This window comes from Solanum pennellii, chromosome 4 (assembly GCF_001406875.1).
Source record: "Solanum pennellii chromosome 4, SPENNV200".
In the NCBI taxonomy this organism is placed as follows: domain Eukaryota; kingdom Viridiplantae; phylum Streptophyta; class Magnoliopsida; order Solanales; family Solanaceae; genus Solanum; species Solanum pennellii.
The window spans coordinates 66,313,658-66,330,662 of NC_028640.1; the positions used below are offsets into that span (position 1 = coordinate 66,313,658).

The following is a 17,005-nucleotide window of genomic DNA, read 5'->3' on the forward strand; positions in this document are numbered from 1 at the left end:
AATTCTATTGGAAGTGTCACGCCCAAATAAACCTATGCTGCACGATTCAGATTCAGTTGGTACTCCAATATAGACTCCAAACAGATGGGAAATTTAAAAAAAAAAAAAGAATTCCTTTCCCCTCCAATGTGTCATCATAATCTTTAGTAATCAGTATTATGTTGGAATATATTGAATCTAATATTAGTACCTGAAAGTATATTGTTATATTTTTTATGAAAAAATCAACAAAATGAAAGAGGGATATATAACATAACACTCATACACAATCTTCAGTCTGCTTGCAAATGCAGCCTGAGGCTGAAACAACATTTCTTATCTAGCACTCATAAATTAAGAAATACATTAACATGACATCCCTCATAAAAAACAAAACAAAACAGAAAATAGCAATTGATTTTCATTAATATTGAAAATACTCACAAATAACATCAAAAAAAAAAAAAACTATCCTATCAAGCATTTGCTTGCATCTCTTCACTATTAGCATCTTCTATCACATGACCCAAGAGAACAGGCAGGAAATGAAACAGAATAATAAAGGAATACTTAGACCAACAGCATCTACGAGAGGTCGGTTCCTGTGTGTTAGAACAGAAGAGAAACTGTAGAACTTCTGTTTCATCAAACCAGTGTTGTTTGTATTTTGTGTAAAATGTCAAGAATCATGTTGATGAGGTATAAGACTTGTTATTCCAAAGAATCATCGAATTGCGGAATGATATGGTACAACAATGACTCCCTGTACAGTTTTTTGTCTGGTATCTCACTTCAACAAATTGCATAGGAGGGAGATTGCTAATATGAAGAACGTAAAAACCATTCTTGAATTCAACGTAGAAGCTGATGAAATATTGTGAGCACCTACAGTATACACCTTCCCAGAAGTTCCATCTTTGACTTTGATGCTCGAAGAGCCTGACATAAAACAATTTTAGAACAAGCACTGTTAAGAAAACATCCCATCTTCAATGTCAGTCTTCCAGTAAAGTATGGACAACGTGCTGAAAACAGAAGATTTTATCATACTGCTAAAGATAGCCCACACACGAGGCAGAAGTTCTGATTTCGAGTTTCACTGCCACTCATTATCAGAAAAGATAATCACGTGCTTGGCCCGTGATAAAGAATCACACCCACACGTGAGGGAGCATACTGAGATATAATATAATTTAATATGTGCTTTCTCTAACAACTTAAGTTATTAGATGAGCTGGTCATGCATCTTCAACACATACAACATGCATTCTCTAAATCTTTTTCCTCACAAGTTAGCCTCCACAATTATATCTCTAATTGGCCAAAGAAAAATGGAAACCTAATCATATAACTATAGCTTATATAAATAATAATAATAATAATAATAATAATATAAAAAAAAACTTATATATAAAGCCATTAACAGGGCATTTAACATGCATGTGAATCCCCATCAAAAGTACAAATCTTGCTGTGTATAACATGTAAATAAAATAAGGAAACACCAAAATTGCTTAGTATTGGGTGCTTGTCGAAGTACTAAAGGTTTTAGTATGCCCAGATAAGAGGTCTGCTACTGAATGAAGGAATAAATTAAGGTCTTTGCAAATGTGAAGTTAGTCAAGTTACTACGAGTGACATGAGAAATCCTGCTGCATGTGGCAGATATGATATACCTTCGCCATAATTTTATACAAAATGATCTCTTGTGGCTTATATTAAAAAGCTTAGATTGAGGCATCAAGATAAGGTGTAGATAACTACGGGATGGACATGAAACAACTTGTGATGTATCATGTAAAAATTCAAAGCATGAAATTTCATATCAACTGTTCTTTATCTATTTCATCAAAAGTCAACTGTCCCTCATAGACATTTCTAACAAGGAAACATTATTATTAACCAAGACCCCACTGAATCATACCATCGGGGTGTGGTGCGATGAATGGGTCTCTCCACCCTTAATCAGAAATTCTAGACACGATTCCTGAGAATGAATAAACCCCCGAGGAGGTCTCCCCCTTAAAATGGTTAATACATGGCGCAAAATATGGATGAACCGGACCAGTGGATTCCGGATATCATATGGTTTTAACAAAAACAGAAACAAACCTCTTAGAAGTTTGGTTCACTTTTGTAAAATGTACAGCTCAAGATAACAAGAATCGACATTCTGTAATGGAGTGTTTGAAAGTAATTAAATTAGTGATGTAAGTTCACAGTTGTCTCTCAATTTAACTGTGCGGAAGTCCAATAGGATGCGGGTGTCCATGAAGGCTAGTAAGTAGTTGAGCGTTATACATAATATTTTAGATGAGATGGTCACATAGTTCAATAAGTTGAATTGGTCCATTTCTTCAATTTGTTCCAAGACAACAGCTGACTATCTTAGGTTCAATTATTTCTGGAGACTCACATGATATGATTCGATCAACTTAATTACTTAAATGCAAAAGGAAATCTATATGTGTCACTCAAAAAGTTCTCCTAACAAGGCAACATAAAGAACCCAGAGCTAACTACAGGTCAAAAGTAAAACCCAGAAAATAATTGGTACTATTTCATCAAGGAAAACAATTTCTACACAACTGACTGATAAATAAGTTAATAACTATTAAATCCTTGAATAAAATGGTAAGGCTAAACTCACAGTTATATTCGGTCCAGCCAATACTCTGGTTTTCAAGATCATAAAGCACAAGCTTGTTAGATAACACAAGATCTGCATCAAAGTATCAATAAACCAATCAATGAAAATCCTGTCAACTGTATGAAGATACTGCATCCATTTAGTCATCTCTAGTATCTTAGGATGGCAACAAACTTAACTAACAATAGGTCAAAATGCCACTACACTGTCTTGTACTCGCACTTGCAGGAACTAACACTAAACTGAAAATTCACACTAAATGGGCAAAATGTAATTTTCATAAAATTATGTATAATTCTAAAACGTAATTCACCATCAAACTGATTCACTTTTTCTTTTTTTTGGAAACTAAGCTGATTTACTTTCATATACTGTTACTGTTCAAACAATACCTCCTAAGAGAGTTATTTCCTTTCCATCCTTTGTCTGCATTCCACTGTCCTGCCAACCGATACACCACTCGTTTTCCTGCAAAATTATGAAGCAAAGGGGTTTGTAAGTCATGTTATTTAAACTGCAATGCAAGTGCATCCAGTTGCTTTCTCCTCCCATGCACCTTACAACAAAGGTCTCTCTCTGCCATTTTGACCCATCTTTTAGTATCCTGTTGTTTGCATTGGACTACACATAATTTATAACAACTGAATGAATTTAATGGTAAAAAGTCATGGAAATCAGATAAACTCATGCCAACATTTCCAATATCAACAACACAGTATAAAAATCGCCAGACAAATCAAACAGCTCACGAATGCTAGGAACAAATCTAAGATAAGAAGACATTGAAGATCAATCACTTATGGGCGAAATTCGTGAATTCCAACAAAGATAGTGTCTGTAATGGTTACTGAATTCCAACAAGATTATGACTTGAAAAAACAAGTAACTTCCACAGCAGTCAAAGGATACAATATACGTTAACAGGGAAAAGGAAGGCTTTCTGGATAAACTAGAAAATAGAATCTGATTAAATGAAGAAATAGTAGGAGAAAATTCAGCAAAGCCAGATTACTTACACTAACTGCGAAAAGATAATCGTGGGGATAAACTTTCAAAGACAGAGAATTAGCAAACTGAAAGGTTACAACTGGGAAACCATCATCAATCCTGCGCCACCAGAGGAAGAGTAGTTGAAAGAGATGAAGATTAGAAGTTATTTATAGCAACTAACTGAATTACAACAACTAATATCTGGAGAAGTGGATTAAAATAAGAATGGGGTTACATAGCACTACTATTATTCATAATTAATGATCTAACCCCCACTGAACTAAAGACATTAATACATCCATCATGAAAATGGCGTTCGGAATACGATAGCGAAGCGGTTAATCAAAAGAAACCAGAATTTTAGGAGAAGGTCAAATGAGATAATGGCATCTACTCAAAAAACCTGCAGAATACCCTCTTATCAAACAAATAAAAAAAACTGCAGAATAATGATTCTATTGTCGGTGTAGTCATTTTACACAGCATTAGAATTCAAAGCTAAAGAAAGAACTATAGTGGAGAGGGCATTATGTTAAAGTGTACATGATCATAGAGGGAGAAAAGATATCACAAACAAATCTTAACAGAAAGAATTAAGATATTCATGTGGAGATGGTAAAAAGAACCTTACTTTTTACTGAAGAAAAAGCAGTGGAAGGTCCCCTCGACAAGATGAGTCGTCAGATCTGGTTGCCGAACCATCAACTACGGTAACAGACAAAATTAAGAATCAAGCAGGAGGAACTAATGTATTCATGCATACATACAGTTTTCAAATGTCTAAACCTACCTTGCTCATGAGAGCATCATAGACTTTGTTAGGAAGATATGCTAACGTTGTACCACTGTCAATAATTGTTCCTCTGTTGGATCCCGCATCAAATATAGTGGTTGGGATGTTTAGAGCTTCACCATTAACCTCAATTCCCTTCATGACAACATTATAATGTGGCCTAAAGTGGAAAACATATGTAGTTGAAGTCAAGAAATAGAAAATGGAGGGAGCCAATTTCATGTTTAGACAAATACTGATATTTAACAGTAAAAAATGATGGTATAATAAAAAGTAAAAGAAAAAGCAAGAGAAGTGAATGACGAGAATAACAATGCAAAAATGACAATCCAGTTAATCAAACATGAATGCAAGTACTGAAGTTTACAATATGCACCACCCAACAGTAGTCAAAAACTCAAATAACTTAAAATTTCTTTTTCCCATATATGGATGAGTTAACTAATGTCGTTTTTAGTACCAAGAAGATACGATTCAGCGGAAGGCCCGAGATTGCAACTCTAGACTTAAGAGAGCTCTCAATTCGTTCAAGTTCTTCTGTGAACTGTTGCAAGTCCAACAATAATGTGTCTCAGAGGAAGGACTGGACCATTTGAACTACTGTCTTCCAAAAGGAAATCACCACGTTCTCTTGAGGTCTCAACTAAACTGTTTTTAGGTCTCTAAACAAGTTTATTTGCTACCACATTTTGGACTTTGCATGTGTGCACTTATCACTTGACCACTGGTTGTGGCAGCTTCCAGCTTTAATGTTTTCAGTAGATAGTAATGTGGGCAAATATCAATGTGCCTACCCTTCCCTAACCCCAACAACCCCCCCCCCCCCCAAAAAAAAAAAATAGATATTTGGGGCAGGGCGAGGCAGGTGATTGGAGTAACCAAAAACTTGACAACTTGGTCCCACATTAGATCGTGAAATGCTTAAGAACGTAATTGGAGTGAGGGCAATGAGTGAAGCAGACGCGCGAAGGAGATCATATGCCAGTAAACAACAATAAGAAATGAAAATTCTAAAACTCATAGCAACTTTGTGGCGTTGCTATTCATGGAAGGTGAATTTTAAATATCAAACATACATACGTCACACAAAAGAGGCAATAAGAGGTTGCCATGACTGGTGACACCTTCCTATTTCCAGAATCTTTTGTTTTCATCTAAATCAATGAGGCAGTTTAAATTTACTCGAGGAAAAGAAAGAAAAACTATCATTTGGAGACTTTGTTTTCTTTTTTGGTAAGGAGAAATGGATTCTTATGATACCCTTTTAGGAGTCTCTTTTAGAGTCGTATATAGTTCATACTGTACACACCCTAGCTTGATATCTTAAACATAAATTTAGTATTTTCTCCAAAAGTCTGCTTTGATAGAATATTTTCATGTATTGGGCAATTTCCTATATTTCCTGAACTCTTGCTGTCTGTTCACAGAACCAAAGTCTCACTAAATTTTATTTCTTTTAAAGAGACTGCATAGAATCAAATAATTTGAATTTTGAAGTAAGTAGAAGCATATCTGCATTTGTTCTCAAATCGGTTTTTGGAATTCTCTACAGGAGACTTCAACAACTATGAAAAGCTTTTCACAGTAATTTGTTTCCTTTGAACTGCTGTACAATTTAACCCACTTTTATTTTTTGCCACTTCTTTCCATCACTAAGAACAGTCTTCATGTTTAACTTTTCTCCAAGCATTTTCCCCATAATCCATTTAAAGCAATAGTTTTTACCCTATTCAGCACTAGATCTACACTAGTTCTAGCTCGGGGGTTGCTATAGATCAGTTATCTACTCATGTAATCTCCCTTTTAAGTTTTAATGGATGAGTGTGTTTTTTTCTTTTGCCTCAAAGCTTGAAGATCAGGATCAAAATTTCATATAAGAAAAAATCCCTTATTAAATTAAAGTTTCTTAACCGAGCACTAAAACTGCTAATACAGCATCCAAGACTGGGTCAGCTACTATAAATTCACCTATCACTTACTCTGTCGGGCTCGGACTCCCATCCAAGCTAAAGCTGGCTGAAGCAAGCTACTTCTCTTGAGAGAGAGGTATAGGTAGTGATTAGTGAGTCTTCTCTTTCCCCTTGGTCTGAGGTCGAGTTACTTCTCATAGAGAAAAATTCAAAACAATAGGCGGTTGGTTGTTGAGTCCACATCAGTTCCCTCCTTGTTACTTCCCTCATACAAGTCTAAATGAAAATTTTGCAAGCCTATTAGAGTCACATTCCTATGAAAGCATATGTTCTTTGATTTCTGAGATATTTCACATAATTCCTTATGGATTTTCTATCATAAATTCTTGCATGCATGCATATGGATTGCGCTCAATAGGATATAAACTGATTGAACCTACCAATAGAATTTGAAAGGATGCAAAGCTGGAAGAATGGAGCACAAATTTACAAACCAATGATTGCAATTTTCCTTATTTATAATGGAGCAGAATAGGAGAAACTATATACAACTTCAAATAAGATGATACCAAATCTTGTTTTGGGGAAGGGGTGGTAGTTGGAGTAGGGAAGAGGAACAAAAGGCACCAAATATACTTACTCATTTGGGACTAGTGGTGTTGACTTTACTTTTGGCTGAACTACTTGTCCAATGGCAAATATGCCGCCACCATCACTGCTGTCTAGGCAATGTGAAAAAACTTTGTTCACCTTCCCAGATGCAGCTAGCTGTGAAATAAGCGATGAGTTTGCTTGTCCAAAACCAATAATTCCGTCAACCGCTTGAGTAGATGAGCCTAGCTCTCCTGATTGTCTAGATGAGCACCTATCTTGATCAAAAACATGTAAGATACATACATGTTATCAAGAGATAAACTACTCGCTAAAAAGTAGTACTCCATCACAGGCCCGAGTAGCATAATTTACATCTAAGAAACCAACATACTATATGGTGACAAAACCAGAATTAACAATTATAGGAGTAGACAGTACAGAATCAAAACCATTGAAAATAATCGGCTAGGAAGAAATTACTTCATTGGATATAGTAATGAGTGCCACTGTCGGAAATTCCTTGTTAAAAGAAGTGGAGGAAAAATATTACGGAAGCTAAACACTTCTAATAAATATTACAGAAGCTAAACGTTAACACTATAACAACCTATTCGGGATATAAAACTTTATCATGTTCATGTATACAGAATTGCAGAAAACACATATAACATGGCATCAGCAGAATTTTTTATGTATTGACTTACCAATGATGTGTAATCTACCTAATATAATAGAGCAAGAGAATGTGATACTGAAATTGTTCCATGAACCCATTCAAGAGTACACTTACTGAACTAACATAGGATCGGGAAACAATATATACTAGAGAGTGAGGACAACACAGCTTTCCCTTCTTTTTTTCTTTTGGTTCTTCACTCTGTAAGCTATTGAGTATTCATGATACACCACTATATAAACTGCTACACCATTGCAGTCAATATCTCTGCTCTAGACAGTGTAATGACTTGTATACTCAAATTTGCATATCAACTACTTTTCACATGTTTCCTCAGCAGGGAACTTATTTAATATGGCATAACTAAGACCGAGACACAAAATAATTCTTATTCTAAGCATTTCCTTACCCTGGTTCTTCAGCTCAAGAGAGGCTGAAATTAGAAATCCCAATTCCATTAGCTATTTAAATATCTACTTCAACAAATATGCAAACAGCACAGGTTTCACTTTACTTGAAGTGCCAGATGCTGCTTTAATACAGCAAATCTGTTTTAAAAATAAAATTGGTGAGAGAGACAAATTTATTTCTTTTCCCAATGAACTGCAACAGAATCTATTTAAACCAAATCCAGATTCCAAACATTGTTTGGAAACAAAGACATCCAGACAGGGTGGTAGAATTTGCTGAAGTGAAAAAATGGTCGCCAAAGAAACAGAAAATATTCCCCTATGGTAGTCATCCACGTCTAACATCAATTCATTTGGCAACATCTAACATAAATAAATTTAAATTACAACAAATAAAATTACCCAAATGCTATGGACCCATTCATGGATGTGGTTTGAAGATCCCCAGAGACTTGATCAAAATGAATGAAATCCCTTACAAAGTATCCAGAAGTTGAGCTGCCATCTCCATAAGTAACCTGATATTCACATGGTGTTCCCACCCTGCAATCTGAGTAGGGAGCATTAAACATATCAGTGCAGAAGTCTTGGTCGCAAGATACACTTTTCCCAGTGGATGAGGCTTTTAAGTCATACAGCTTCAATTCTATCTGTAGTATAACAACATAGATGAGAAACTACAAGGACAGATCAAGAACAGAAAGTCAACAATCTGATAATTATATTATACATACTGGAATCCATTTTCTTTACATGGATGGCAAAAAGATGTGTAAAGTAGAAGATTAATCATACCCCAAGACTGCTTTTTGAAGGACATCTCATACAGCCAGCACAATTCACCCATAAGATGTCACTTCCAGTATCTACCTGGACATGATAGTCCTTAGAAGGAGTCCCGATTGTAAGTTTAGTGTAATAGAGCCTGCATGATTTATTTATGAAGAAAACATGACTACGATTTCACTGGAAAGAATGTGCATACATGAATAACGCACCACTGCCTCCTGCATAAGCACACTTATCTTTCCTTTTTTGTGGATTGGATGAGGGTCACAATTTTATGGAGTGCACCTTTCTCAAATAGAATCAAGAAAATATAATCTGATATGTTTCTCCATAAGACCATAACGTTCCTCTATCTCACTTAAGTATACACCTATAACTAGAGCCAATGGCAGAGCCAAGATTTTCACTAAGAGGATTCGAAATATAAAAAGTAAACCCACGAAAAGGCCAAAAGGGGTTCACCATCTACCATATATACATAAAAATAACAATACTAACCATGTACAAATGGGATAATTTTTCCTGAAGGACTAGAGCAGAAACATTAACAAGTGAAAAGTTAACAACTCTATTTGTTTTCCCTCTTCAACAATGAAATGGGAATTTTCATCACTAAAACACAATCTCATTGCAAAGAGGAAAATTAACCATTCTGAGCATATAAAGCAGAGCATTTGTGTCAACCAAGTTGATTCATTTCTACAATCACTTACACCAATTATGAAAACCAAAAGCCCCCTAAATACAATATCCCAAGAAAACACAAGAATCAGTACAAACAAGTAGAATTAAACAAAGGGAACTAACGCTGCATCAGTAGGTTGTCCATTGCCACCCAATTCAAAGTCAACGGCAGCAAGCATTCTTCCATGGCGGCGACTATCATGAGCTCTGAGTTCCTTCAAGATTGAACCTCCACGCCCACCATACTTATGTTTCACATTAAAAACAACATTTTCTCCCTTTACTGCCACAGCCAAAACCAAAATTAACAAAAATATCAAATACCCTTTTCTCCTCAGATCCATTATCACAACATACAAATACAAAACACCCACTTCCCAAAATCCAATCTTTATAAACACCCACAAGAAAAAAATGGGATGTATGAATGAATGAAGCAAGAAAAGAACTTTTTTTCCTTTATACACAACAATGATGAAATATTATATTTTTCTTGATTTGGACTGAGAAAAAGAGTCGGTTTTGAAAAAACCCAAAAGGAAGAAAACAAGATACAGAACAAATATAGTAAATGGAGATTGGCGTCAAGACTCAGGACTCTTCAAAGTGTAATAATTCTTTACAATTTTCGAAAGAATGAATAAAATAGTATATAATTATCTTTGAGGAAAGGGGTAGTGTTCTGAAAAAGGAGAAAGCTTTGTGATGATGCAATGGTGTAGCTCACGTTTGTCGTCATACTTGTCTGCACATTACTTTCTTCATACACATTTTCATACTCTCAGCCTTCTTCTTTTACTTTCTATAAAAACAAAAAAGTTGGGTTGTATGCATATAGATCTCTAAACTGGTTAGGTGTTCTCTCGTGTATTTTAACTATGCTATTTTTCTATTGAATCATTAAATCTCTATAATTTGTTTTTTTGAAATATCGTTGGCTGGTGTGAGATCTGATTTTGTGAGAAATATTAATAGAGGATATATATGTTGTTTCAGAACTCATTAGTGCAATTGATAGTGAAAATATTTGAGAATAATTGTGTTTTACTTCAACCCATTCGAACACGTTAGAAAATAAATGAGACTAATACACAATTTATCTTCATTCCTTTAATCAAAATCATTACTATATGAACACAATTGAAGGCATTTACAATAGAAAAGTCGATCAAAATCAGCCAACAATGTTTAAAAGGAACAATTTATGGGTGGTTCAACGATTCAATAAGAAAATGATGTAGTTAAGGTACTTGAGGAAAAAAACTCAACAAGTTTAATGATTTGTTCATAAGTTTGGCCTAATATAAAAGGGTGTCATTTAAGCTGGCATCAGATATAATATAAATAAACATTTAAAATTGTATAAAGTTGATGTGTATTATGTCATATAGGACACGTATGTCTACTTGTTCGATTTATACAAATTTAAATGTTTGTTTGTGCATATTCTAAATTGGAAGGCATAATTATCCGTTGAAGCAAGTTAAGAGTCATGTATATGTATTATGTCTTTTCTATTAGCTAATAAGTTTCATAATTACTTATAAGTTATCTATCACCAAAGTATATGGTGTAGTGGATGAGACTGCTTCTACCTTAATTAGAGGCCTTGAAGGTATGAAAAAAATCATTGGTAGAGAGTGCTACCTCCTCAATGGGGCAAAATTACTGGTAGAGAGCGCTACCTTCTGAATGGGGCCTTAATTGATATGAATTCTGAATAATCAGACTCTAACATGAATACCGAAATACCAAATTAAAAATAAAGAAATAGTAAAAAAGTAAAACTGCATTCTCTAAGTATAAAAAGTTCAATCTTTGTTAAAAGGTTTTGATCATAATTTCACAAAGTAGTTTAGTAAGTACTAATAATTTCATGAGATCAAAATTTGACTTGTAACAAGCAACATGTTATGTATAGTTCGAAATCTAAGTGGACACAATAATTTAAAATTTTGTATTTTGTGACATAATTACCTCAAAAAAAGCAAAATTTAGACTCTTGAAAGTCATAGATGAGTTGTTTAGTTAGTTGGACTATTTCTTAAATATTATTAAGGCAATATTAATTAGTTTAAAATTGTTTTCTTACGCAAAATTTTCCAAGTACGCGTTTTCAAATTGGAGGGGACTACTAAATAGATCTATAGAATATTATTTTTATTGTAAATATGAGTTTCGAAATAACACTATGAGATTAAAATTTAAAATTTGAGAGATGATAATATCTGATTACTGTAAATATGAAATAACATATTCCGACTGTTATTATAATTTTTTTTAAATCTAGTATAAGCATGTTTATGCATGTGATGTGTTTTAACAATGCATATGGAGTGTAAGCACATAGTCATTATCCACAAATATTCAACTTCAAAAAAGAAAACAAGAAACATAGTTGAACACATAGGCAATCTCAAGAAGATTAAGGATTAAGTAATGATATTAATTAATTAACACCACCATACAAGTTACATTGCTATTAAATAATAGTAAATGTTAATTAATTATTTCACTATCTAACAATGCTAATTAAGAAATGATTATAAGTTAATTGTGTTTTTGTTTTTACAAAAGTCAAAACTGTGAAGGTCCTAATTTATTATATCTTATTTGTAATGTTGCTTTTACCTCCAAATTATGATATGATGTTAACAATCGAATACTGTTAAAGTGAACATGCTACGACAACTATTATCAAACAAATATAAAGTTAGAATATAGGACAACAAGTTCACTTTAATGTTATCGATTATTGGTATATTGTTAAAATCGATATTGTCCAGATGGAGTAATGATATGAAAACATGCGGTATATGTGTCCGATTACAAAGAGTCGAATAGTCGAGGGAATCACAAAGTGTTTGGATCAAAATAATCAGATGTCATGCAATAAGTTAACAATGAGAATGTTGAAAGTGTTTGTGTTTCATCTTTTCTTCGTATTTTTTTATTGTTACGTTTTTTTTTTTTTTGATAATTTATTGTAATTCTTTCATATGTATGTGAAACTAAGCTTCTCATAATTCTACGATTATCATAATTAAATAATTATTGTTTTATGTATTTGACTTAACATGGTAAGAATGCAAAAAATATCAAATAGAGCATGATTTTTGCCCCTTGGAGGGGATTGATTTCAACTCATTTATCACATAAAAATCTATTCTAAAAGGATTAATTATTCATTAGCTATTTTCTTATTTAGTTTGGTTAATTCAACATGATAAATTTGAGATTTGATTGCTTTAATAAATGATTAGCATTATTTTGATTTAATAAATAGTTAATCATAAGTCTTTTGTGGACGTAATATTTATCTTTTTAAGTCACTATATAACTTGGCGACTATGTACACTTACATACGTATTTTTGAAATATATGGCGTTAAGGAGATTTATATGGCATATTTAAATAAATATAAAATTAAAGTTTTATGACATATTTGTTATATTAAAAGAAATGATTAAAAAAATACTTGCACAGAAAATATAATGTTAAACGGTTAATATTCAAATAGTAAAATTAAAGTTTTGTTTTAAAAAAAATTAGTAAATTCCAGAAAATAGTATAGTGAATAACATGACGTTAAAAAGTATGTAAAATCTCAAATGAAAATAGGAAAATGTAACTTGATAAGGTAGGAATAAAATGTTTGTTAAAATAAAAAATAATAATAATTTTCATTGTTTTATAAAGAAGTTTAGATTCTTTAAATTTATCAAAAATAAATATCATTGATCTCCTTCAACTTGTTAGATTTAACGAAATCTGTGCTTGAATTTATCAAAACTAAATATAATTGATCTCCTTGAACTTATAGATTTAGCGAAATTTGTAAAAATAATATTTTACTAAGAACATCGAAAATTTCATCAAATTCAAAAAAAAAAAAACATAAGAAATTACACCAACATAGCTGTAAAATCTTCAAATAATTTTACCCCACAATTTTCATTAAATTTAACAATTAAGTTTATTAATTAGGGATATAATTAAAGGACTACTTTAGATTTTTTCTTAACATAAGGGACTATATTTTTTTAGGGATAATGCACAAGTACCCCCTTAATCTAAGTCCGAAAATCTCAGAGACATACTTATACTATGCTAAGGTCCTATTACTTTTCTGAACTTATTTTATTAATAATTTTCTACTCCTTTTCGATCTACCTGACACTGTCTTGTGGACGCAATGCTTGTTGACCTTTTTTTTCAAGCTAGTGCCACGTAGACTGAAAAGGGGTAGAAAATTACTTATAAAATAAGTTCGGGAAGGTAATAGAACCTTAGTATAGTTAAGTGTGTATCTAAAATTTCGGACATAGGTTGAGGGGGTACTTGTGCATTTTTCCGTTTATTTATCATTTTCTTCTAAAATACTTTGTAATAAAAAAAGTATAAAGAAAGCAAAGATATTTCAATAAGTAAAGTTAAGAACAAAGTTGAGGAAAGGGAAGATGATGTAGACATTAGCCAGCTAAAATTAAGTTAGGTTGTCAAAAAGTAGAATATATAAAAGATAGGTCCTAACTCCTATATATGACCAATAATTTTTTTCAAGTACTTCCTAATCCCTATGGTATTTATAATTTTATTTTATTTTTAATGAATATATTTCATTTGGATTAATGATCAAACTTTAAAAGAATTAAGATATTATTGACTTCAAAAGGATTTATGAGAAAATAGTCATCGTTCATCATAACGTGTGTATTATTTTATCGATCAGTATCATTAATTATTTTCATTAAGTAATTATTTATCATCAATTATTAGTGTATAAACATTATCACTAGCTAGCATTATTCAATCACCACCTCACATTACCATCATTAGCTTCAAAGTTTATTTCATCACGAAATAATTTTTAAATAACTTATAAAACATAATAATTTTTAATATTCTATATTTAATAATCCCTCCGTCCATTTTTAGTTGTAATAATTTTTTTTTAGAGACAAACTATAAGAACTTCGATCAAAATTTTACGATGTATTTTTTTATTATATTGATATGCAATAAATTGTAAGTTATAGTAGTTTTTGTACGATTTTTGAATATCTTTTTTTTTATATAAAAAAAGTATCAAATTAATATAATCTAATTTAACTTTAAAAATAGTCTCAAATTAACTTTTAAAAAGTGGAACGTGACAAATAAAAATGGATGAAGAGAGTAATTTTTACATGAACGTAACATTTGTTAATTTTGAAATAAGTATAAGTCATGTGCAATGAAGTTTTGAAAAACAAATGGTTAATGAACGATGACAGAGTTTAGAAATATTTAGTTGAGATTACAAAAAAAGAAAAGAAGTATAATAATTAAAGTTGAAAAATAAATAAATTGTAAGTTCCTAAGTAGTAGAAGTGATTTAAGGTGCAAAGTTAGTTTTGAGAGAAAATCACTATTTTTAAGTTTTTGAAAAGAAACTTGTACAACTACTCAAAAGCACCTCTATTTTTTAAAATAAACAATTTTGAAAGAAAAAAGAATAATATTTTTGACTTCTAAAAGATTTAGTGGATATGATTTTTAAAATGTATGATATCATGCAAGATACAATATGACAAATATAAAACAAAAATTCCATATAGACTTAATCACAAAAAAGAATACATCACTAGTGAAAATTTTCGAATTACATGCATATAATTTTTTGTTTTGATTAAACCTACCATTGAAAAATAATTAAAGATGGTATAAAGGTTTACATTTTAGTGTATCAATGAGTGTCTCACACCTAATAGATTTATAAGATTTGGTATATCAATGATGATGTAATATAAAGTCTAAAAATCAAGCTATTTTTATTTCCATTATCTCTTATTAATAGTATTTTTAGTATAGCTATTGTTGGTGACACGATATTTTAGTATAATTTCATGACTTATTTTCATTCTTTTTAATTTTCTTTGAAAGCTGTCCATATAATCTGTTATAGCTATTGTTGGTAACAATTTTATTTGGAAGAATACAGGTAAGAAATATTTGGAAGTATTAATCACATGTCTTATGTTGTGGGGATTATTATTATTATTATTATTATTATTATTATTATTATTATTATTATTATTATTATGCTAAAACACCCTTAAATTGTTATTCAAACTTAAAATTACGTTCTTAAAATTTTCTTTTTTGATAGAAATCGTAAGTAACAATAGCGCAAAAGCAGGCGACGGAAAACATCCTCCATATGTTTGAAAGTTAACAATTTTCATCATTCTATTAATCCACATTGTAAAAAAAATGTTTCAAAAATATGAACGATTCACGTAACTATCAACAAATATTTTCCTACATAATTTCATTATCTCCTATAAAAAGCTTCTAAAAAAGCTACAAATATTGGACACCATTGATTATTGTGGTAAATTTGTTAAGAAGGTGCGAGGATAAATGATTCGCTCTTTCTTTATTTATTAACACAAATAAGATGGAGCTTAATTATGTTTACATTTTCAAATACAAATTGTATTTAAATCAATAATTTTTTGAGGCAATCTAATATTGGGGTGATCAAAATTCTAATTATGTCTCGTATTCGAGTTTCATTCTCCATTATTAGAAGTAAAAGACTTCAATAAACAAAGCTTCTAGCAAATTCAATTGAGATGAAACATATTTATATTGATAATTTTTTGAATATTAGATCCCATGGAAAATCAGTGAAAACCATCTGTCAAATTAAAAGATTTCGGTTAATGCTAAATTCAATTACCAAAAAAATTCATGATATATTTTTTATGCATCTCAAAATAATAAATACGAAGGGGTAACTTAATTTTTTGTGAAATTAAGTAAAAGAATGAAAATTGTTAACTTTTAAATACTTGAAAAATGTTTTCTAATGATATTTTAAGAATTTAATCTCAGTTTGGAGTTAGGGTGTGTTCACTCTTTGGATAAAACCCCAAAAATCGAACCAAAAATAAAATGAACCAATTTTATTTGGCTTGGTTTTAGATATTTAAAAAAACTAATAGTATTTGATTTCGTTGTGATATTATTTAAAACCCAAAGAAATAATCGAATTGATGATTTACATACATATATTTTATTAATATAAATATTTAATTATTTTTATAAACAATTTTAAAGATCTTATATATTTTTTCATTTTAAAAAATTATAATTTACTTATTGAAAGTAAAAATGTCTAAGGTCTGAACATTTATCTTATTGACTTCATGTATATGAGCGTCTATGAAAATTCTTTGTGGAGCTAAAAATGTTATTGTCTCATAATTCTAGGTCAATATAGTGAATTTTAAAGCTTTATTCATAGTAAATTGGTTCTTTTATTTTTGTGTATGATTAATAACCAAACCAAACCGAAATCGATAATCACCAAACCTGTAAATTATCATATTTTCTTTGGATAATTTTAAAACTGATTAAGTTTTGACCAATAACCAATCCAAATCGACCCGTGAACAGGAGTACATTTTTAAGAATGATTTTAGCCAAAAACTCATAAAACAAACCAAACGAAAAAACCAACTCTTGTTGGTTTAACCTGGT

At 31.3% G+C, this 17,005-nt stretch overlaps 1 protein-coding gene across 2 annotated transcripts; it reads right to left on the bottom strand.

Annotated features, from left to right (window-relative positions):
• Positions 1–224: 224 nt before the first annotated feature.
• LOC107018364 (aspartic proteinase-like protein 2) lies at positions 225–10,299 on the bottom strand. 2 transcript variants are annotated; one of them, XM_027916049.1, is made up of 11 exons: positions 10,203–10,299; positions 9,599–9,758; positions 8,798–8,927; positions 8,405–8,652; positions 6,963–7,187; positions 4,410–4,572; positions 4,251–4,324; positions 3,646–3,736; positions 3,022–3,097; positions 2,630–2,701; positions 225–918 (listed from the first exon to the last, which is right to left on the bottom strand). In XM_027916049.1, exons 2-11 carry the CDS (start codon positions 9,652–9,654, stop codon positions 767–769), a joined length of 1,287 nt encoding a protein of 428 aa, XP_027771850.1. In that variant the 5' UTR covers positions 9,655–9,758; positions 10,203–10,299; the 3' UTR covers positions 225–766. The 2 variants fall into 2 exon arrangements, with proteins under 2 accessions (XP_027771850.1, XP_015074314.1); XM_015218828.2 differs by having other exon boundaries at positions 9,599–10,280.
• Positions 10,300–17,005: the final 6,706 nt, after the last annotated feature.